This window comes from Aspergillus pseudodeflectus (genome assembly GCF_044049435.1).
Source record: "Aspergillus pseudodeflectus strain CBS 756.74 chromosome Unknown BJX68scaffold_9, whole genome shotgun sequence".
NCBI lineage: Eukaryota > Fungi > Ascomycota > Eurotiomycetes > Eurotiales > Aspergillaceae > Aspergillus > Aspergillus pseudodeflectus.
In genome coordinates, this window is record NW_027263785.1 from 304,454 (window position 1) to 326,846 (window position 22,393).

General features: G+C 53.0%; 7 protein-coding genes across 7 annotated transcripts; 6 read left to right on the forward strand and 1 right to left on the reverse strand.

Moving 5' to 3' along the window:
- Positions 1 to 5,306: 5,306 nt before the first annotated feature.
- On the forward strand, positions 5,307 to 6,493 carry BJX68DRAFT_263988 (uncharacterized protein; the record flags this gene model as incomplete). The annotated part of the gene is made up of 3 exons (XM_071044834.1): positions 5,307 to 5,502; positions 5,577 to 6,027; positions 6,115 to 6,493. The coding sequence occupies 3 exons, from the start codon at positions 5,307 to 5,309 to the stop codon at positions 6,491 to 6,493; spliced, it is 1,026 nt and encodes a 341-aa protein (XP_070902040.1).
- A 359-nt stretch (positions 6,494 to 6,852) lies between these two features.
- On the forward strand, positions 6,853 to 7,452 carry BJX68DRAFT_263989 (uncharacterized protein; the record flags this gene model as incomplete). Its single annotated transcript, XM_071044835.1, has 1 exon — positions 6,853 to 7,452. One exon carries the CDS (start codon positions 6,853 to 6,855, stop codon positions 7,450 to 7,452), a length of 600 nt encoding a protein of 199 aa, XP_070902041.1.
- A 456-nt stretch (positions 7,453 to 7,908) lies between these two features.
- BJX68DRAFT_263990 (uncharacterized protein) lies at positions 7,909 to 8,322 on the forward strand (the record flags this gene model as incomplete). Its single annotated transcript, XM_071044836.1, has 1 exon — positions 7,909 to 8,322. The coding sequence occupies one exon, from the start codon at positions 7,909 to 7,911 to the stop codon at positions 8,320 to 8,322; it is 414 nt and encodes a 137-aa protein (XP_070902042.1).
- Positions 8,323 to 11,342: 3,020 nt separating this feature from the next.
- BJX68DRAFT_230943 (putative catechol dioxygenase) lies at positions 11,343 to 12,809 on the reverse strand. Its single transcript, XM_071039275.1, has 2 exons — positions 12,217 to 12,809; positions 11,343 to 12,160 (listed from the first exon to the last, which is right to left on the reverse strand). Exons 1-2 carry the CDS (start codon positions 12,465 to 12,467, stop codon positions 11,470 to 11,472), a joined length of 942 nt encoding a protein of 313 aa, XP_070902043.1. The 5' UTR covers positions 12,468 to 12,809; the 3' UTR covers positions 11,343 to 11,469.
- Positions 12,810 to 15,043: 2,234 nt separating this feature from the next.
- On the forward strand, positions 15,044 to 15,887 carry BJX68DRAFT_279976 (uncharacterized protein; the record flags this gene model as incomplete). The annotated part of the gene is made up of 1 exon (XM_071048838.1): positions 15,044 to 15,887. Exon 1 carries the CDS (start codon positions 15,060 to 15,062, stop codon positions 15,885 to 15,887), a length of 828 nt encoding a protein of 275 aa, XP_070902044.1. The 5' UTR covers positions 15,044 to 15,059.
- A 1,600-nt stretch (positions 15,888 to 17,487) lies between these two features.
- On the forward strand, positions 17,488 to 18,702 carry BJX68DRAFT_263994 (uncharacterized protein; the record flags this gene model as incomplete). Its single annotated transcript, XM_071044837.1, has 1 exon — positions 17,488 to 18,702. One exon carries the CDS (start codon positions 17,488 to 17,490, stop codon positions 18,700 to 18,702), a length of 1,215 nt encoding a protein of 404 aa, XP_070902045.1.
- A 1,127-nt stretch (positions 18,703 to 19,829) lies between these two features.
- On the forward strand, positions 19,830 to 22,367 carry BJX68DRAFT_263995 (uncharacterized protein; the record flags this gene model as incomplete). The annotated part of the gene is made up of 2 exons (XM_071044838.1): positions 19,830 to 20,941; positions 21,026 to 22,367. 2 exons carry the CDS (start codon positions 19,830 to 19,832, stop codon positions 22,365 to 22,367), a joined length of 2,454 nt encoding a protein of 817 aa, XP_070902046.1.
- Positions 22,368 to 22,393: the final 26 nt, after the last annotated feature.

Sequence of the window (22,393 nt, forward strand, 5' to 3'; positions counted from 1 at the left end):
GGATTTACTACTCCGCCAGCGTGGAAAGGAGATTCCCATCACCGCGGAAGTGATTCACATAGCTGTTGAGCGCTCGGATAGAAAGCTCCTAAGTGTCATTCTCAGCCATCGAAAGCACGAGATCGAGGTGACAGCCGCTCTGGTGGAATTCGGCGAAAAGGAAACGATCCAGTTTCTACTCCGCCGACGGGAACGTTACGCATTGATAACGAGCCAAGCCCTAGCTATCATTGCTGAGAACTGCGACGCAGATTTAGTGGAAACACTATTTGATTCACACGCCACAGGTGGTTTAGTGACGGCAGATGTGGTCGTCGCGACCGCAATGAACAAAAATCACGGACCACGGCTGATCTCTTTCCTCCTCCAAAAACTCGCAGCCAATCTTCCGGTCGATGAGCGATCCCTGGAGTGCATTGTTCAAATGGCTCCAGATGCCGCAGAAGTTATGACGCTACTATTGCAAGGCCGGAAGGACATAGAGATTACAGAAGAGCTAGTGAGACTGGCGGCAGGAAATAAAAGCAACGGCACCGAGCTCATAACCCTGTTTTTCCACCATTTGCGCGGCAATCTGCCCATAACGGAGGGAGCTGTCAAGACAGCTATACGAAATCACATGCAAGGGAGGGACATTATGAGTTTCCTTTTTGACCGATTGGGGAACAATGTCCGCGTCACGGAAGCTGTTGTGCTCGTAGCCATACGCGATGCACTAGATTGGAAGAAGATGATGAGTCTCATTCGGAAGCATAGCAATCCTTCAGTGAGCGCCAGAGTGCTTGAGGTCGCTACGGCAGATTTTCTGCATCCCAAAGACAAAGTCACACTACTCCTGCATGAAATGGGTGCGGTCAGTGCGGTCACCCAAGCTGTGTTATCATCTGCTCTGCAGCAATGGAGACACGTGGACTCTCTGTTGCCCATGCTGCTATCTCAAGGGCAGAAAGAAGAAAGACACGTTGTCTGTAGCGAGGAGATGCTGGAAGTAGCAGCAGATGCTAGCTACGAAGCGGCTTACGCTGTCCTAAACTACCTACCCCTTCCCAAAGAACTTCGAATCAGCGAAGTGACAATGCAGAACCTTGTCCGAAAAGACGACACAGATGGGAAGTTGACAAGACTGCTTCTTGCCCGACTAGGAGAAACGGATCTTCCAATTACCCCCGGCCTAGTGAAGTTCGCTCCGAACTGTTACTACGGAAAGCAAACAATGAAGCTCCTATTACAAGATCTCCGAGGTTATCTGGTCACGCAGGAGTTGGTCATTGAAGTCGCCAGACGTTTTGACGGCGAGCTGCTCACGATCCTACTTGACCGCCAGGGTGCGGGCGATCTGATGAGCGAACGTGTGATTGAAGCCGCCTTGGAAAATCCAACCTGTCTGACGGACGTGTTGGAAAGTCTTACCAAACTTGAGATTCCTATCCCTGTGACGGAAACAATCCTTGAACATGCTGCACAAAGCCCGGACATCCCACCAGAGGCAATGGAGATCTTACTTCACAGTCGGCCGGCTGGAGCTTCTATAACGGAGAGCGTCCTGTATGCAGCTGTGTCAAATGAGAAAATTGGAGAGTCTTTGGTGAGATGTCTTATTGACTCTTCAACAGGCGACATACCTATCACTGAGGAGGTGCTACATGCAGCCGTCACGAACTCTGGTAGCGGGGAGGCAGTGCTGACCCTTCTTCTTGATCAGTATAAGGCAGGGTCTTATCATCATGGGAGGACCATTCCGATCACTGAAAAAGTCATCGTGGCCGCATCGATGGAGAAAAGGGGAGAAGCCATTTTGAAACTATTTGTTGACTACTCATCTGGCGACATACCTATCACGGAAAGGGTGCTACATGCAGCAGCCATGAACCCTAATTGTGGCGAGGAGGTGCTAGGTCTCCTTTTTGAGCAGTACGAGCCGGGGTCTCTTAAGCATGGAAAGGCCGTTCCAATCAGTAAAAGGGTCGTCGCCGCCGCACTACACAATGAATCTGGCGGTGCTGGTATGGTAGCCCGGATTGTGGCACGAGCCGGGCTAGACCACATAAGCCCGATGCTGACCGGGGAGGTACTATTGCTGGCAAATTCCCAAAGTACAGAGTTACTAGAGTTTCTCTTCTCACAGGAGTTGAATATTCCCATTACCCCAGAAGTCCTCCGGATTGCAGCGAGCAATGCCTACCATGCTATGGAGCTCGTCACGTCGCTGCTTTGTCGCCCGGGGTTTGACTCTGCTATCACAACAGAAGTGCTCAAGATTGCAGTATGCCACCAAAATCAAGCTGTGGATCTCGTCGCGCTCCTATTGGACCGTGCAGGAGCCAACGCGGTCATCACGACAGAATTGATCGAGTTGGCAGTCGGTACAGGAAGCATCTGTTCACCAATGTTGGAACTCCTCTTTAGCTGTGGTAATGTCGAAAAATTAGTCACCGAGAATGTCCTGAAGATAGCAGCAGGCAATGCGCTACCTGATGCTGTTGAGACCATGGAACTCCTTCTTGCCCGACAGGATGCAGGGGTGCTTATTACTGAGGCGGTCCTTAGGACTGCTGCAGGAAGAATTTGGAAGGGGAAAGAGGCGACGGAGCTTCTTTTGTCCCACGGGGATAAAAGGCATGTTTCTGTGGCCGTTGTCGAAGCCGCAGTAATTAACCCGTCGGGAGAGGACATTCTCGAGGTCCTTTTCGACCAGTTGGAAGATGAACTGCCCATTACAGAGGGTACCATAAAGACAGCTGTGAGTCTCGGCTATAAACATGCAATGAATGTATTCCGCCTCTTTCTCCGGCGGAGGAAAAGCGACATCCATATTACGCCAGATGTTGTGAACGCGGCCGCAGAGTCTGGCCGGGATGTCTACGACAAAATATCTTTCTTCCACCGGCAATGGGGATCGGCTGTCCCCATCACCGACCAAGTCATCAAGACAGCTGCACTGGATTACCAGTATGAAGAGTTCTTCAGCATGTTACTTGGTCTTTGGGGCTGCAATGTCCCTGTCACCGAGGCGGCCGTCATATTTATTGCAGGTATAGAAGGCCTAAGGGCAGCACACGTCCTCTTGATACTACTGGACGAGCGAGGAGATAATCTCCCAGTTACCCCAGGCGTGTTAAAGGCAGCGGTGGAGAACAAGGCGTGTGGTCTTGATGTGCTAAGGCTGCTTTGGAGTGAGCGGGGGGGTAGTGTCCAAGTTACCGAGGAGGTCCGAGTGGCTGCGAAAGAGTGTGGGCGACCCGCGGTGGCTCTTTTCATGGAGGAGCATTGGCCAGAGGTGGCGGGCTCCCCTTGAAGACGCGCAACTGAACGACCCTTGTTGTGTCTGGTTGGATACTATATCGGATGCTGCCCAGGTTCTGGATGGTGTGAGTCTACAATGACTCCCCCAGTCAATGACAGAGGCTAAATCTTACATGACAGGTCGTCATCCCCAGCTTTTCTCAGCGTATCCCGAGTCGGAATCCGCTACAGACAAACGTGGGACGGTGAGTCTGGGAATGTATTCTCTGGGCCCAAGGGAACATACTACGCCAGATGGACAAGCAGCCATTGGGAGGCCAATGTGTTGGAAGAGATCAACAAAGCATTGCTAGAAGCACACGGGGGTAAGGATGTTGTTCTATGGCCCTGGGATACGGGGGTTCCTATGTGATCTCGTGGGGACCCAAAGGTGATACGACTGGGGCTACATTCGGCAAGGCCGTTGACCTGAAAGGCCACTACAGCAACTTTGACCAGCAGCAGTGGTTCAAAGGCGAAAGAATCCTGGTTAGTCATGATTGTACTTTACTGGCGGTTGCTCAGGCTGACGATTGATATAGGCAATTGCACTGGACAAGAACAGCACAAGGGATTTCATGATGGTACATGGCAGCTTGTTGTTTTATGATTCGAAGACCTACTTTACTCGATACTTCTCAACAGCGAATCTTGGAAGAAGATCGACCAGTGGTGGCTGCACGCCTGAGACGGCAATCCAGATGCCAGGTGCACATACTGCAACAGCCATGAAGCAGATGTTGGGGACAATCAGCTGAATCGAACTGTTTATATTTGGAATTAAGCGATACTCATCTGGCATACTCGGACATCCTACACCCAATACTAGACCCGCTATAGTTCATTTTCCCCTTCGAGCCTCGCTCGCCGTCTCTTTCATAATCACAGAAAGACCCAAAGGCTAATACATACCTATTGTTTCCCACAACTCTTGGGGATCTTTAGAGTTCTTCCAAAAGGTCGCGCCTCAAATCCTACAGGGCACCCATTGCACGCTCGGCATCTCGAATGTTGCCGAAAAACAATGCATGGCTTAGCTGACGATGGCAGATTCATCGAAGCGTGCAGAGGTGACCTGCTCTTCATCAACGCGACCAGCGCTGCGGCTTTTGGGGTCTGCGCAGACTGCAGGCTGCGATTCGGGCGCTGGCAAGGCCATTCTTTGCGCATGTATGGTTGAGGCTGATCGATTACTCCTACGGTTCCTCTGCCCTAGCCAGGATTCCGTCTACAGTTTAATGCTGCGGGTAAACCAACTCTATTCTTAGAACACTTGCGAGGCCTTGATCGACGGCAGGGTGTGACAGGGCTGGTGGGCACAGAACTGCGCCAGGGCCACCCCTTCGTTAAAGCGGTCGAATCAGCGCCATCCGGGTCATTCCGGATCAACGTGGTTGGTCTGCTTGCTTGCATAGAGAGGGGAACGTCTCGCTTGCACGGAGGACTCGGAAGGAGGCGCACTGGGCCATAGAGTGTGCTGTACTGTGGGTTAGTCTGCCCACGATGGCATCGATGGGCCCTGCTACGACAATCGGCTCCATTAATTCTCCTCCGCTGAGGAACAACTATGACATATTGCCTTTGGATGGGGACAGTTGCTTCCACTGCTCCACTATCCCGTCTCTAACATCCAGAAGATCAACCCAACCTCATGAGAATATCGTACTCAATAGCTAGCTACCCCTCCAGAGAAGAGACCCCTCTCTTGAACAGCTCATAACGTGGCACTGCGACAGACTGTGTAACCGAACTCGTGGCCCGGGCTCACAACCTCGCTTGTTTTTCTGATCGCAATGGTCTACAGGCTGCAGTCCAAATTGTGATTACCGAATCAGCCCCGGGCAACGCGTCTCCCCTGCAACCCTCGTCGCTCGTTACTCAGGCGGTTCCGAACGGAAGATGTCAGAGCAAGGAGCTTCAACATTGCCATTATAAGGCGCCTAAATCCCTCACAAAGGGGGCATTGAACGCTCTTCTCACACAAACCATCGTCTCTCAGAACTAGCGAGGATTGGTGCTATATCATGGCCGATCAGCCACACGCTTACTCGGATCAACCCCTCCTTCGCGCTATCATAATCCTCTTCATTATCGTCAGCACCATTGCCTTCCTCCTCCGTCTGGCCTCGCGCAGGATTGGCCGTGTGAAATGGCAGCTAGACGATACCCTTGTTCTCCTCGGCTCGCTCACCTTCAACGCCTTTATGGGGCTCACGCTCGGTATGACCCCACCTTGACTTCCCTCCCAACCACTCCCTCCTTATCCACCATCCATACAGCTCTAACAACTTTAGCGGACATCGAGTACGGCGGCGTGGGCTCCCACCAAGCGTCACTCCCTTCCACGACCCTCCGCACCTGGGCCAAATTCCTCCTACCCAGCTCCCTCGTCTACATCTATGCCGTCACCTTCCCCAAGCTCGCCATCGTGGCTTTTTACCTATCCTCCTTCTTCGACCATCGCGCCTCCAAAATAATCTGCTATGTGACAGCAGTCACGCTCTGCCTAAATATAATAGCAAACACCGCGGCGGGGCTCGCCATCTGTCGTCCTCTGCGTGCGCTCTGGGACGGCGGGATAGCAGACCATTGCTTCAATATCAGTGCGTGGTTGCGGTATGGGAGGGTTGTAAATGTTGTTTCTGGTGTTGTCCTATTGGTTCTGCCTGTGCCGCATGTTTTCAGGTTGAAGTTGGCGCTCGGCGTCAATTTTGCGGTGGTGGTTATGTTTTTGATGGGGAGCTTGTATGCCTGCCCTCCCGCACATCTTCTTCTTTTCATATATCCCCTTCCTTACCACTTCGCCTGTAACTTGAATACTAATGAGAACAGCGGCCTTGTCGCAAGCATACTCGGCCTTGCCCGTATCCCCACAACAGACGCCGCTGCCGACGCCACCTTCTCCGCCGCGCTGGTCTTCCTATGGTCAACAGTGGAAATCGGAATGTACCAACTCGCCGCATGTATGGTCGCGTACCTACCGCTGGGCAAGTGGATTATGTCCAAAATCCGACCCGGGCCGGATGATGTTGAACGGAAGGAACCGAACTTCGTCCCGAGGAGGCGCGTCGATATCTATCATCCTGTGAGGGATTATGGGGACGGTGAGATGGCGTTTGCTCATGAGATCGGCTCGGCGTATTCGGTGGGTGAGATGGGTGTTATCAGGATAGGGAGGAGGGTGTATGTTGAACCTGTCGAGTGGATTTGACTTTGGGTTTGTTTGGATTATAGAGTGCGTCCTGGCGTCTTGTTTGGTCTGATGGGTTTTGGTCTCCTTTGTTGATTAATAGTTGTTTTGAGTTCCATCTTACCTATGATTCATAGTTGACGAGCTGATAAAGAAGAATGCAATCACAATGCAAGATACAATGAATATGTCCGTCAAAGGCAACAATGAATGTCCTCGACAATCCTTACAAAGTGACTAATGGTATATAAACTCCCTCGGCCATCCTCTCAAATAAATCATCCCAACCAGTCAGTGTATCTGCCCCATCGACTCACTACACAAACGTAACCACATCCAAGTTCCAAATATCACCATCTACCAACCCCAAGACCACCAAAATGCCCACAAAACTCGACCTCTGCATCGGCTTCTCCGCCCCGGAACCAGATCTCTACCAGAACTGGGTTCTGATTCTCTCCACGGGCACCGCTTCGACCACCAGCAACAACAGCATCCTCTCCACCCCACTCGAAAGCACATACTACTACACCCTCAATAGCCAGGACACACACGGCAACCGCCTCGCCGCCAAGGCCACATTCCAATTCCAGCGCTTCGTAACAAGCGCGACGTCCTTCCCCGCATGGCCAATTGACAAGATGGAAAAGGTCTGCAGCATCGACGCGCACCACAAGAAATATGTCGACAAGGCGGCAAGCGAGGGTCCTACGCAGAACTCACAGCTGTACATCGCGCTTATTCTGGAGCGTTTGGGGAATTATGGCGTTATCCCGGGGCATGTTGCGGATCGGTGGGGGGAGAGGGTTGATCAGAGGCTGTTGGCGCTCGCGGAGATGGCGTCGCTTCGGGGGGATGGGACGTTGGGATTGACGGATGAGGAGAGAGAGAGGAGGTGGAGGGAGTATAATGACAATCGCGGGGTGGTGTGTCGGTGGACGTTTGCGTATTTGGTTAAGAGGTGGTGGTGGGTTGCTTGAGTAACTCTCGTTTGTGCTTTCTGTCTCTGTTTTCTTAATAATGGGTTAGCAGAAGAAATTCTAAGGATAAAAAAATCCATATCTCAACAAATCTCATTCTATAGTACTGTAGGTGCACTTTCCTGTCCACATAAACGAGCCTTGAGCCTCTATTATCTCCGACCTCCTGTCAATTGCCAGATTACGCCATACCATGTCGTAGTTATCTTGTCGGATGTGAAAATTTCCTGCGGCGAATAGGTCAGTACTTTCTAGATGGTGAGGCCTAATAGTCTTTGTTAAGTTTCCTTTGCAGGAAAGCTGCACAGTCAATACATATCAAGAACATTATATTGTCCTTCTCCTGCACAAAGGCAACAATAAAACCACCAGACAACCCTCTTCAAAGAAGCCCTCGCTATATAAGTACACAAGTCCTTCCACAAACACAAACACAACCCCCCTCCAGCTATAACCATGCAACCCCCAACCCTCGACCTCGTCCTCGGCAAATCCGCCTACCACGACTCCCACCCCCAGAACTGGGTGCTTATCCTCTTCTCCTCGAGCATCCTCTCCGCCGATACGCTAACCCCGAACATCTACTACTACATCCAAGGCGGACCGCACCAAGACCCACCTACGGAATTCGAGGCCTGTGTTGATGTCGACACGCAGTTTTATGCGTGGACGATTGCGAGCATGGAGAAGATTTGTAGTATTGATGTTAGGGATAAGGAGAGGGTTGATGAGGTTGTGAGCGGGGTTGATGCTAAGAGTTCGCAGGTTTATGTTTTTGAGATCCTCAGGGAGTTAGAGGGGGTTCATTTAGTTCCTGATGGGACGGCGGCGGAGTGGGCGAGGAGGGTTGATAAGAGGTTGTGGGCTTAGTGTAGCCTGGGAGGAATCTCTTTTAGGGCTTCTAGGGGCAGGTATGTCTTGTCAAAATTAGAAAATATCAATATGGATTTAACTTGATAAAGAGTGTTCTTTTCCAGCCTTATTCACGGCAGTGCTTGAGGGAATAACCTAGTAGAAAATCACAATTAATCCTAACTTACTTCATGATTGAATGCATAGAATTAAGCTGTGTAAACTGCTTCCTTTCTAGTCTCCAGCTATAGCTATTTGGACGTTACAGCATACCTGGCCATCATCTGTTGTCAGTGACGAGAAGCGCTTTAGACTGCAGTGTCCCGTTCCTTTGTCTCGTACTGTTTGAGTACTTCCAAACCAACAAACATGATAATAAAGAAATCAGAAACACCATAAGCTGTCAACATAGCAAGCAAACAAAGCCCAAAAACAATGAACCGACCTCTTTGTGGAAGAACGCCTTCACATATAACAGCTCAAAGCCCCTAGCGGCTCGATCTCGATCATCAGTTCGAAAAGATATACACATCTTTCTACCTACATACACATATATACTATACCAACAACAACAACAACAACAACAACAACAACAACAACAAAATGGTCTGCCCACCAACCTTATACGACCTCTACATCTCCACTCTCCCACCCACCTCTAGCGCGCGCCGCGAAGCACAAGCCCACATCCTCTTCCTCACAGCCACCTACCCGCTCCCCTCCCACGAATCCGCCGTGACAATCTACTACACGAAGCGCAATCTCCGCAGGGAGGAGAACGCGTACCCCAAGCGGTACGAAACATGCATCGAGACACAGCATGACCCGGGTTTCCTGAGTGGGCCGCGCTCGACGAAGATTACCACCATTACGCTGGAGGAGAAGAAGGTGCTTAATCAGATTGTGATGGCGGTTGAGCCGTGCGAGTCGAGGCTTTGGGTTGGCAGTGTGCTGGAGGAGTTGGAGATTGAGGGCATTATAGCTGATGGGATTGCGGCCATGGCTGTGCGCTGGATGGAGAGGAGTGGGGTTTGAGAATCTGAGGGGATTGTTATGTCTCAGTGTGTTCATGTGCACTTTAACAGTGATATGGAATGGCCCTTGTGCTGGTATTTGTATTTATAATGCACTGCACTCACACGGAAATGTTTCGTACCTCGCTACATTATATGGCAATGCTGTACTATATAATATAACCTATACCATCTACTCATCGACTTGAACCCGCTGTTGACGCTGCCGAATGAAGTAACTAATAGAGAGCTCTTTGGAAACATTTAATGGGGTAACTCAACTCAAAAATGTTCGGTTGTCTTCTTCAATCCGGCTCCATTCTCAGACCTTTGACGTGGTCGCTGTAAGCCCTCCTTGAACTTCAGGATATGAGTCCGCATGTACCGGAGAGCCAATAAGAACCTGCGCAGCAGCAGGGCTCTCGAGGGCACGCAGTTGAAATAGAAATTACACACGCTTCAGAACTGCCATTGCACTGCCACCAGATACTCTGACCGTTTCTATAACGCTCCTCCTAGAATAAATAGTCTTCAAGGGCATTCGAGCGAGATGATCGGGCAATCGAACAACTTAAGCCATCTGAACGAGCCATCCCTCGCAGAGCGCAGATCTTCAGGCCCCGATATAGGCTGGCCAGGGGCCCCATCGGTAACCCCAATAGCTACAAGCGTATCACCCCTGAAGAAAATGCTTCGCCGTCGTTCTCAGGAAGGTTCATGAGGGCGTCAACGCAATTAAACCCAGCTTTCGTAAGACCAGGCCATCCGTGAACCAGGCTGTCAGGCCCAGCAGTGACCCGATAGATCGTCCTTCATATGGGACATTGACGTACGTTTTTCCGCGGAAGAACCAGACCTCGTGCTTGTTGCCGGGGGCAGTTATCGCAGCATAAATTCCGTCGAATCAATCCCACACTTGCCAGACCTTTCATCCCCTCGCTGGTCTACCAAGGCCCACCACAAATAGTCGCATCTTGGTCGAAAGAGTAATGACCGAATCGGCTTCCGTGGAAGATATAGGCCTCGTACTTGGTTTCTCGAATGGGCAGCCAGGCGACGGCGGTGAAGAATCCGTGCTTGGAAAATTGAGGCCAGGCGTTGTGAACCGGGGAGACATCTGTTAGCTTTGTGTCAAAGGTAAGGTATGAGTAGGGTAGGCCCGAGAAATGTATGCGGTTGGAAAGCCAGGCTCGTGGAATGGGGAGTCGATGACCATTGACGTCGCCGGGAGGATGGGTTCTTTTTGTTTTTGTCCAAACCTTAACTAAGATACAAAAATCTTCTCCCATGACATTTGAGTAAAGGCAGGCAGGGTGTCCATAAGTTAAGAGAGTCATCAAAGCCTGCTGTACATGGGATTCATAGTATAATAGATTACATAATATAGGAATCTTGCTTAATCATGACGTGGATCATCTTCTTCTATACACTTTGTAGTGTAGAAAGACTTTGACCAATTCGACAAGGATATACTCGACTTGAACTATCACCGTAACGATGAAGCTGCTGAGAAGGATGATGCTTCTGGTGTTGAAGAGGTTCGGTGATGATCAAGAGGTTGTACGGTATCTACTCGCAAGCCCACGGCCCGTTCTCTAACAGTACCCCTGCGCCTAGTGTTGTGCCATGGCAGAAACGCAGAAAAAGGTCTGGTCCAGGGACGCCACGTTCCGGAAAATCCACGGCCTAGCATGGTTGAGCCGCCATATATCCCGGATTAGGGCATCTGGAGGCCATATACAGTCTAGAAGAAAGGAGTGCTCGACGCACCCGTTTTGTCCCGAGGACATGCTATTATGGCGTCACCACATTGTAGTAGTGAGGTATGGGAGGGAATTGAAGAGGTATGTTAGTCCTCTTCGCCTTTTCGTGCATTTTAGTGGCATCAGGACACTGTCGCTATGCATAGCGGCAAGACTATCGCAAGACTACCACGCAACCAAAGCGGCATATGAAACTTATGAAGGAGGCGGATTTGAGGGGTCTATCTACAGATATACATTGCGCGGTGAGAAGAACCGATAGTGAAATGGTAAAGAGTCTTTATGAAAAAATATGGACATCGCTAAAAGCAAATCTAACTGTACATGAATGCATCGTGACTGATATGGTATCGATTTTCCCCCAAGAAACTGTCGTCGGAGACTGCAATCTACAGCTTCTCCTTGGCAGCCTTGTTGAAACGCTCAAACGAGGAAACGGGAGGCGCCGAGTTGGGGTTGGGGTGGTGCTTCTTCAGCGCCATGGTGACGTTGTACTCGAGATCCAGCTGAGCCTTGGGGTCGTCGGTCTTGGGCTTGAAGTCCACAACGAGATCATCCTTGACGGCAAAGACAGAGTCGATGTCGAGATGCGGGTCGTCGGAGGGGTAGATCTGGTTGATGACGGTCGCGTAGTCGGGGTGCGTGATCATGAGATGGATATGCGCGGGCCGCATGGGCGAGCGGTCCATGATGTTAAGCAAGACACCAGCGGGTCCATCGGTGGGGAGCGAGTAGGGGGTCGGGTGGTAGCAGTACCAGTAGAACTCGCCCTTTTCGTTTGAGCGGAACTTGCCGCGGAGGTTGTTCTCGCTCTGGTTGGGGTCCTGGAAGTCGTACTGGCCGTTTGCAGAGGCCTGCCAGATGTCGAGGACGGCTCCCTCGATGGGGGCACCGGTCTCCATGTCCTTGAGAACACCGTGCATGTATGTGACTTTGCCGTTGGGGTTGGGGTCTTGGATGATGGAGTCGCCGAGGGCGCGGAAGGGGGCGTTGGGAGACCAGAAGGGGCCGAGGATGACGTTGGAGGTGGGGGAGAGGCCTTGTTCGGTGACGATGCGGTTGGCAATTTCGTCGACGAGGCTGTTTTCGATGTTGTTAGTTTGCGATCGAAAAGGCGATAAAATTGGGAAACTCACGATTCCAGACCGATCACGTCGCAAATGCGGTGGCCCTCGTTACGGATGGGAGTGCTGATCTTGCCGATCGAGTTGATAAACTCGACACCGAGCATCCACTCGGCGGGGGTCAGCTCGACCTCGCGAGCAAAGTCGTGAATGTGCTTGATCAACGAGCCGAGAACAACGCGGGCGCGCTCAGGCGTCTTGGGGCCCATGGCGTTGATCACATAGGGCGTGAAGTTGGGGTCGAAGCGGGCGTTGGTAGACATGGTGGAGGTATGATCGACGGAAGTCTGTGTGATCGGAGGGAATAAGAGTTGAGAATGAAGAATCAAAAAGCATGCTGCGGACGAGGCGAGTCTTATATCCAGCGAAGCGACGGTGACGGCAGATGAATCGGCTACCCGTGGATGAGGGGGAGGAGGTCCCAAAAAGTTGAGCAATACCGGTGCCACATGCCGACCGGTTGGAGAACCATCTCCCTCAACTCGCGGCTGTCAAGCCTGATCCGCGCACAGTACTGCGAGGACGTGCGCTGACTGGCCAACCAGCTACCGGGCGATCGTTATCAAGATCCATCTGCAGGGGACTGCAAACGTCCCAATGCACTGTAATGCGCGACTTGCGAGTGAAGGCGCTGGTGAGGGGGACCGGATCTGACTTTACCCGCGGGTTAAAGTTTCTCTCGGTCACTAGAGCATATCTGGACTAGCGCGCCTTCCCCGGGATTTGCCCCAGGCCGGACTCCGGATCCCCAGCAAAATCCAAAAAATGTTATTGGCCAATGGTCATACGATTCGCGCTCTCATTCGGCTGCGGCAAAGTCAGCGCCTTTCGGTGGACTTTTATTGATACGCGACTCTCCTCCACTGCCGGAGCACGTGATTCCCACCCCAATCGCGCCACCACACCGGCGCCGAGTTCAGTCAGGTACCAGAATCAGGGAGATGAAATTATCCAGCTGCAACGGTGTTGGAGATTTGGAGCGTCTCACTTTGAGGCAGATCACGCAGCTTTCTTGAGTAGCACGAAAAGTCAGCCTTGAACAATTACTCCTTACTGTGTTGAGATCTCACACATAACCTCCAATATATATAGTGGGATAATCTCATTTGCTCGGTAGATACTGTGGAATATTAGGTATACGCTGGATGATTTCTCCAGGGCACCAGCAATTCCAAATGTTCAGATCCATACATTTATCCTCACTTAACTCGGTACTCAAAGGATACATCAAATCAAGATCTATCGATCATTTCAAGCAACTCCAAGTATACTCCGGAATAAATCAAAGGATTAGCAAAAGACACACACACCATCAAAATAAGTAGGAGAAAGCGCCTCGACCAGCAACGTTCCACCTGCAATTCACGCGCCTCAAAACATCTTCATTGTACCACCAGTATGCAGTCCCCGCATTTACCCAAGAAGCGTCGCAGGGTGTCCGCAGACATCATTGGTCACCAAAGCAGCTGCGGAGACGTTCTCGGCCATCGCAAGTGGGACATGGATCGTGCTGGTGGGTTTCTGGATCAAGGATAGAGTGCGGGTACCTAGAGATGTTCTAGTTGCCTGGTGTGATGAGTGCGCTGAAGGAGATTGTTCGCGTAACGGCTACGTCGAGTCGTCAGACTAGGTGTTGGTTGTGGAAGACCTCGATGAAGGAATAGATTTCCCCTTATATACGGGTGAAGCTGTCCCCTTGGGTCATAGTAGAGTGGGTAGTTGGTGGCGATGCGGTGTTGCAGTAATACATGAGACGACCGAGAAGATGCGATGCCTGAGCGACACGCGCAAAAGGCGGGGATTCTTTACCACTGACTCGGGTGTCGATATCAGGATCCTCGGTGCTCAGTGGGCGATACTCATCACTTCAAGCAACAAATCCACGAAGCATCAGCATCTCGTACTAATCTCTCGAGGTGAGTCTCCGACCGGTCAAGTTTCGCAATCGCACACCAGAATCAAAGTCTCTCTTCCCCGTCAACCCAAGAGTGAGACGTGGCAGCGAGTTGAGGAGCAAGTTTATTGTGCATTCCTAGAGCGACGCCTTGTCTGGCACATGGCTGACTGCCATGAGCCCTGCGGGGAAGATCCCGTGGCCAATCTCATAGAGCAGGAGGGAGAGCTGGCCTGAAGCGCTTGTAGGCTTAACACGCCTTGCGACTCGATTTCAAGCTATACTCTTTTGCAAGGCTGTAAAGCTTTGAGGGTTGCAAATCTTATTGGTCCGGTACCTCTCGGACTAACTTCAGGCAATCCAGCTACAACGCAACGTCTGTTTTCGCAGACACATAAAATCGTGGGGCATAGAATAAATTGCTCCAGCCTCATCCTGCAAATAGAGGGTAGATGTATGGAAACAGACCGCTACCATGCTCTCAACGTCTGCTCGGCCGCCAAGCGCCTCGGAGATCTCATTGGGAAGAGAGCCCTGGCATTATGTTAGGCCCATCCAGAGCCGGAATCCGTTGTGAGGCTCAAACTGTCAAATAGAGAGATATGTTTCTTGAAGCGATGGAATTTCCGGTGGCGTTCGTATCGGACCCCGGAGGTGATGGATACTATGGTATTCCAGCTCACCTATGGGGCTGCGGATAGCTAAATCTCGCTTTCCGAAGCTGACGGCTGAACACGAACTGTCCTGAATCTCAACTCTAGCATGGATTTTGATACCTAGATTCAAGGTGTATTGGTTGGGCCGCTGGGCTCACCGAGTTCACCTTATTGATGTGCGGGAATGGAATTAAGCTGTTAACCCCGATGGCTTACACTTGCTCTATGATATAAAGTCACTCAAAAAGAACGAACCATGCTAAAGACACTGACCTATTTTTGAAACCATTCTACATCCAAACACCATGTCCAGAGTGTGGTTCATCACGGGCTCCTCACGCGGCCTCGGCCTGGCCATCACCGAAGCAGCCCTCGCCGCCGGCGACCGCGTCATCGCAACGGCCCGGAACCCCTCAACACTCGATGCCCTCGTCTCTCAATACGGTAGCGACAGGATCCTCCCACTTACACTCGACGTCAGCGACAACGCCCAAGTCCTTGCAGCCGTAAAAGCCGGCCACGAGAAATTCGCCCGCATCGACGTCGTCGTCAACAACGCGGGCTACGCCAACACCGTCTCGGTCGAAGACATCGACATTGACGATTTCCGCGCGCAGGTCGAGACGAATTACCTCGGTGTAGTCTACGTCACAAAGGCCGTCCTCCCGATCCTCCGCGCGCAGAAATCCGGGTATATCTTCCAGGTGTCTTCTCTCGGAGGCCGAATCGGGGTTCCGGGGCTTTCGGCGTATCAGAGCGCGAAGTGGGCTGTTGGTGGGTTCTCGACTGTGCTTGCGCAGGAGGTCGCGCCCTTTGGGATCAAGGTTACTGTTCTCGAGCCCGGTGGCATTCGCACGGAGTGGGCGGGGTCGTCGATGAATATCCCACCGCCCAGCGAGCCGTATAAGCGGACTGTTGGGGCGTTTAGCGAGTTTCTGCGCGGCACGGTGTATGGGTCGGAGCCGTCGCTTCCCGAGAAGATTGCGGAGATTATATTCAAACTTCTTGGGGAGGAGGAGCCGCCGTTGAGGCTGCTTGTTGGGCCTGATGCGGTGGACTATGCGGAGAAGGCGGCGCAGGGCCTTGCGGAGAATGATGCCAAGTGGAGGGAGTTGAGTATTTCTTCGGCGTAGATAACTGCTAGCAATATACAGATTATTCGGACCTTGTATCTACCTTGTTACTTCAAGGAGCCATGTCGGCTCCTTGGCGAGATTTCTTTTGTGCCCTGCCCGGTTTCTTTCGACGATGATCTTCTTGCTCGGAATATATTATACCGAGAGCACTGTCGTCATTCCAATTTCAGCCCATCTTGCATACTGTACAAACTCATCGAAACCCCTCAGATGATCCTGTCAAGTTCATCAATTTCGCCCTCCGTCGCTGTCTGCCAATCCGGACCCCTATATTTGTCTTCGCTTCAAGTGTTGGCTGTTTCTTAAGCAGAAAGAGGGAATCCACGTGCGGGGAACTTTCTTCCCCCAATCTCAGTTCCGATCGTCGGATAAAGTATGTTGTTGCTTTTCTGCAGAAGGGTAGGTAGGTAGTACCGATGAATTCCTCAAGACAGTCAACAATAAAAAGCCGAAACTCCTTGCGAGCAGCCTAGTGCCCTGGGACAATCATAGCACCTGAAGAACATGCTTTTCAGCTGCAAGATGACTCAAGTGAAGCGAAGGCCGAGAATCACTCGAAATACAGTATTTCAGAATCCGAATCCAAACGATCCTTTGCCACGCAGAGAGGAGACGTTGGCTCCCATCACTCGCCGAACGATATATCTTGGCCATTCTCTTTTGCATGCACATTAGTAAGACAGGCCGCTTGTCACGATTTAATAGTCCCCAGTAGCAATGCTAATTTACTCGGAGATGATATGAATACAAAATCCCCTTGCCTCGTGACCCTTTGCACAATTTGCCACAAGTTAAGCCAGAATCATCGACGACTAGGACCAGGCCCCAAGCTATATCAAGACTGGTTCAAGGCAGTGTCTTTGCAGAGGTGTGGATTCTGTCTTCATGGGCGTCTGGCCTTGGGAGACTGAAGACGAACTCAATAAACCTTGATATACGTTGTATGTAAGTTTCTCCATCAATTGTGGGGATTTCGCACATTTTATTCCATGATCTACATAGATCTGCACAGAGCCCAAGCGTTCTCGGGACGTTGAAGACCGAAGCGTACAGGCCCTACTCGCACCCTCAGAGAATGGAGTCTGGGGACATTCAGCCCAGGCGCATCCCAAAGCACACCCCATGCACGGAGCTCACTCCATGAGGCCTCGATCATCGCGCCCAAGACCCTGGCTCAGGCCTCCTTAGTAATGACATATCCTACCCCTGACACAACAGTCTGCAGAACTCGGCGCGACATTACCACGAACCCTGAAAACTCCACATCCCTGCCAAGGCCATCAATGCGGAACAGCACACCAGGAAGAGTAATTTCCCGAGCACTGACGTTTCGGCTAAATCAAGGGTCTATTCCTTGCACGGTTATTGGAGGCGTTTTTGCGGCCGCGCTGCGCTGATCGCCCATCGTGCCAAGTTCGCCCCGTTTCAGGTTCCGCCGGCGCGACGTCTCAGCACCTGCTTGGCGTGTGGGATAGACTGGTTAAGCTTGGTATACGCGGGTTATAAATTGAGCGTGTTCTGCTGGGGAGGCTATGAAGGTGGCAAACACTTTCTTTTCGTTTATTTTTCGTACTTGGTTCTGTCTTGTCCTGGCGACATGCTCCCCCCACGCTCATTCCTCGCAGGCGCAACGGCAGTGCTGGCACTCGCCTCGAGCGCCAATGCAAAGTGCGGCTCCAGCTCCAGCTCCAGCTCCAGCACTAGCACCGCACCTGCAATCCCACCAAGCACTCCAACCTCGACAACCCTCGTCCAACTACCCACCTACACTCCACCCGCCTCTGCACAAGTCAAAGCCGCCGAAGGCTGCGGCGCCGGAACCCCCGACGCAACCGTAACAGGCTCCGGAGGCTCCTACGTCGCAACCGTCGGGTCGAGCGAAGTCTACTCGGGCTCGGACTACTACGCCGCCATCACGACGGCCCTCGAGGGACTCTCCTCAGGCCAACGCCTGTCCGTGATTGCCTCGGGCTCCATCGGCGACGGGATCATCCACATCGACAGCGGAATCACCTTTGAAGGGTGCGGGACGATCGACGTCGGATACGCCGCGGGACACGGGGCCATCGAGTCGCTGAATACCGAGAACGCAGCGATCCCGTACCTGACGCTGACCGGGGCGCCGTACTTCGGGCTGCGGTTCTACGGCGTGACGGGACTTTCCCTGGGGCAGATCACGATGAATCTGAGCGGCGGACTGGGAATCCGCTTCGAGCGCGACGAGGCGGCGAATCGCGATGTCTCGATGGATGTCATCAGCGTTACGGGCGCGGGCAGCCACGCCGTCGAGACGTGGAATATCGACGGGCTGACGATCAACTCGGTCATCGCGCGGGATGTCGGTGAGTGCGGACTGCTCCTGCAGACGACGACGAATGCGCATGTGGGCACCGTCGACGGGGACAATGTCGCCGCTGGGACCGGGTACGCGACGTTCCGGATGGCGAACCGGAACGGACGCCTGGCTGACGGGAGCTACGAGACGAATGTCATTGTCGAGAATGTGATCTCGCGCGGCGGCGGGCGGGGTATCTTTTGTGTTTCTGAATCTGGGGGCGTCGAGATTCAGAACATTGATCTCTCGGATAACGAGAATAATGCGATTCTCATTGAGAACTGCTATGGCGTTTCGATCCTTGGTGGGACGGTGAATGGGGGTGGCGAGGTGCGCATCTCGGCCCGGGATGAGTTTGAGAACACGCGCGATGTTTCGATTAGTCTCGAGGTCAACGATAACAGTGTGAGGGAGAGTCCGTGTGGGGAGAATATCACCTGGGATATCTCGGGTAATGCCTCGCTGGATGTTTGCTAGACTCTCTTGGGTCTTGTCTTTCCTTGTGCTTGTGGTGCCTCGTTGGATACTTGTATATAACTATCAAAACTACTGTCCTACATCGAAGAAGCAATTGAGCTCGTCGCCCACTCAAAGAATCCAAGGCAGCAGTCTCAATGCCTTAAATGAAAGGAGACTAGCCTTGGTGCTCTGAACAAACGTGTAATAAAGGGCAAACACACGTGCTAGACGGACGGGTGTTGTTTATCCAGAACGTCACGTTCTATAGAGACGTCTTGGCCGCCCATCAATGATCCGGCAGACTTGGAAGCTCAAGCATGCTCGGGATGCCGGTCGTACCTGCTCAGCACTGGCTCTAGTAGTACTTGCTCTAACCGCACGCATCCTGTCTAGATCATCGACCGAGCAAACAAGCCTACCGATCTCAAACCAATTACTCTAGAACAAGACCACCGACCACTGGCAGAGCGAGAACTCAACCATCCTTGCTTAATTTATTTCCCAACGCTCGGCGATGAGCTCCTGTTGAAGAAACAAAATATAAAAACATACAACAGTAGGGATTCGCATGTGGTCACCCACCATACTACTAACCTACCGGCGTGTGGCTTAAGTACGGCTGAGCGGACGGGAAGCCCTGTTCTCCACACCCTGTGGTCGTATGTGCCAGATTTGAGAGTTTAGTAATTCATATAACAGATAGTTTTGAAGTCAAAGGGTAGCTTCATCCCATCCTCGTCGTAGTGTAATCCACCATACTTGTATTTTGTCCTGCATCAGTCACGCCCCGTACGGTCCTGTCACGGGAGACAATCCTGCACGCTGTGCAACGCTCCCACTAGCGGCTGGTCCAGTCGCTGGCAGCTTTCCCCGCATCTCAGCCAGCCACAAGTCCACAGCCAGTTCGCCGGCTGATGGGTGAACCCCGATGGCCGAGATCGCATCCAGAATGCAGCGATTACCTGGCTGGCTGAGGAGCAGGCAAGACATGGACTACCTGGGCCTGCGCTTTGGGGTTATGTATGTATATGGAGATCTTTCCCGATCATTTTGATCTGCGTTTGCTTAGGTTGGCTCCTCCTCTGCTCCAATATACCATCTCCTAAGGTATCTCTACTTGGTATACCCACAGCCCCAATAAGACCATGGAACACCTACCCCTCCCCACGGGTGTGTCCCATTTCATAACCGCCCCCTACGAAGCCCCACCAAGCGAATGGTTTACACGAAACCACTCCTTCCTCAGCTACCCCGCGCACCGCGGCTACAGCGAAGAGAACCTCCGCGGCGGCGACGACGTCTGCCAGGAGGACCGCGACGACCCAGAGGGATTCTGGAAACATTCCGACAAGCAGCTCGCGAAAGTCGAGCAGTTCTTCCAGACGTGGCTATTCTTCGGATTGGCCATTGACGTACTGAGTATCGGAGATGTCACGGCCACGACGGAGGATTTCCTCAAGTCTGCTGCAGTGGGGAAGGCGCGGGTCGTCGATACCTCAAAGCTACCGGCCTTTCTTGTCCGGTGGGAGAAGAATATCCAAAGAAAGCAAGGCCAAGGCGACATCTACCTCGCCCTACGCGCGCGCTTCGAAAAAGCCGCCGAGGTCCTCGACCGCTTCTGCCGGATCCCCTCCCCTTCCTCCTCCGACGAACGCGCCCTCTTCCCGCTCAACACGACAAAACCACGCCCCTGGCCCGTCCGCGACGAAATCTCCACGACATGCATCGCCCTCGTCTGCACACTCCGGCAGGCAGCCATCCGCGCCTGCGGCGTCGAGCTCCAGATCGACTCGACGGGCGTCTGGCCGGTGCACGCGCGCTCCGCGATTCTGGCCCGCCGCCTCGGGCGGAAGCACTGCGTCGCGGACGTCACGACTATCCTCAAGCAGCTGCCCGTCGACGGACACTACTTCCTCGCGGGGTCGGGCGGGCTGGACGCCGAGGAGCTCGATCACCATGCGAGCTGTGAGCGCCCGCACTGTCTGTATGATTATGATGGGCAAATGTATGTGACGCGGCACACGGGGGATCAGTATCATGTCGAGGGGAGTTGTCCTGAGGAGGTCAAATATGGTTGGCATCTGGGGCCGGAGAGGGGGCAGAAGGATTGGGTGGATGCGGTGCAGAAGATTCTGGGCAGGGAGGATAAGGATGCGATTCCCATTGCGTTGTGGAATAAGGGGCGCAAGGAGATCTGGTCGGTGGAGTATCATTGTGAGGGGACACGGAAGCCTGATTATGTGGCGATTTCGCATGTGTATGCCCTCTCTTCCCTTCCCAATTTTTCTGATTGAGATCACTTTGTGAGGAGGCTAACCTGGAATGTGGATGGCATGTGTAGCTGGGCGCAAGGAAAAGGCAATCCCAAGGGCAACGCGCTGCCCCTGTGCCAGATGGAGAAGATCCAGCGCCTCGTCGAGGGCGTCACCTGGGAAGGGCGCAAAGAAGTCCCCGAGAACCCATATCACAGCAATGGCGTGGGCTTCTGGATGGACACGCTGTGCGTGCCCCCCTCGGCGACAAACAAGACGCTAAATGACAAAGCGATTGCGTCGATGCGGCACGTCTACGCGAACGCAAAGGCCGTCCTCGTCCTCGACGACTGGATCGAGCAGATCCGCTACGACTCCTCAACGCCGCTCGATATTATTGCGCAGATCTACACGTCGTATTGGCACAAGAGGCTGTGGACGCATCAGGAGGGGTTCCTGCCGCAGGCGCTGTGGTTCCAGTTTGCGGATCGGGCGGTCGAGGTCAAGGAGATCAGCACGCGGCTCGACGAGTATCGGGCGCTGCTCCAGCGCAAGGGGATGCATCCCGGGTGGCCGCTTGCTGCGAATGCGACGCTCGTGCAGGTGTACAGTGGGCTTCCGGAGCTGTTCAAGGGCATCAAGCCGGAGGACAAGTGGAGGACGTACCCGCTGCTAGCCATGTCCATGTCCGAGCGCAAGACGTCGCGGCTGGCGGATGAGATCATCTGCCTCGCGACAATCATTGATATTCCGCTCGACGACTTTTTCGAGATCCCCGCCAAGCCAGACGACGCTCTTGCCGGCCAGCGGCGCATGGGGCTGTTCCTCGAGAAACTCGGCAGGTTCGACTCGGGGACCATCTTCAACAACTACCCCCGCCTCGAGAAACCGGGATACCGCTGGGCTCCGCGATCGTTGCTGAACCTGCGCACCGCAGACCTCGCGCCCAGCGAGCCGGGCTGGCCAAACCCTGACGCCCCCTTTGAGGCGATATGGGACTTTGAAGCGAGCCGGGAGGAATGGGGTCTGAGGGTGAAATACCACGGGTTCATCATCAGCTTCACAGACAAGAGACCATCCCTGACGGCGGCCGAACGAGGCTGCGCGATCCGATGCGAGGAGGTCGGGGACTCGTGGATGGCGGTGGAGGGGTGGTGGTTTGTCGTGCAGCTTCCGCCCAACGATGTCGAGTGGCGGATGCATCAAGAGTACGCGGTGATTCTGTCGCGGGTGCCGGATCCGCAGAACAAGGGCCAGCGCGTGCCGGCTGCTGTGGCATCGGTGGAGTCGTCTCGCTCTGATGGGGGCGAAAGGCACCTGGTTGCCCACGAGTCCATCGCGACGGTTTGGGTGCAGGAGACGGCGCCCGACTGGGTGGATCAGTTCGAGAAGCCGCTGCTGTCGAGTGATACGGAGTGGGTGGTTACTTGATTTAGAAGGAGGATGAAGAATTCTAG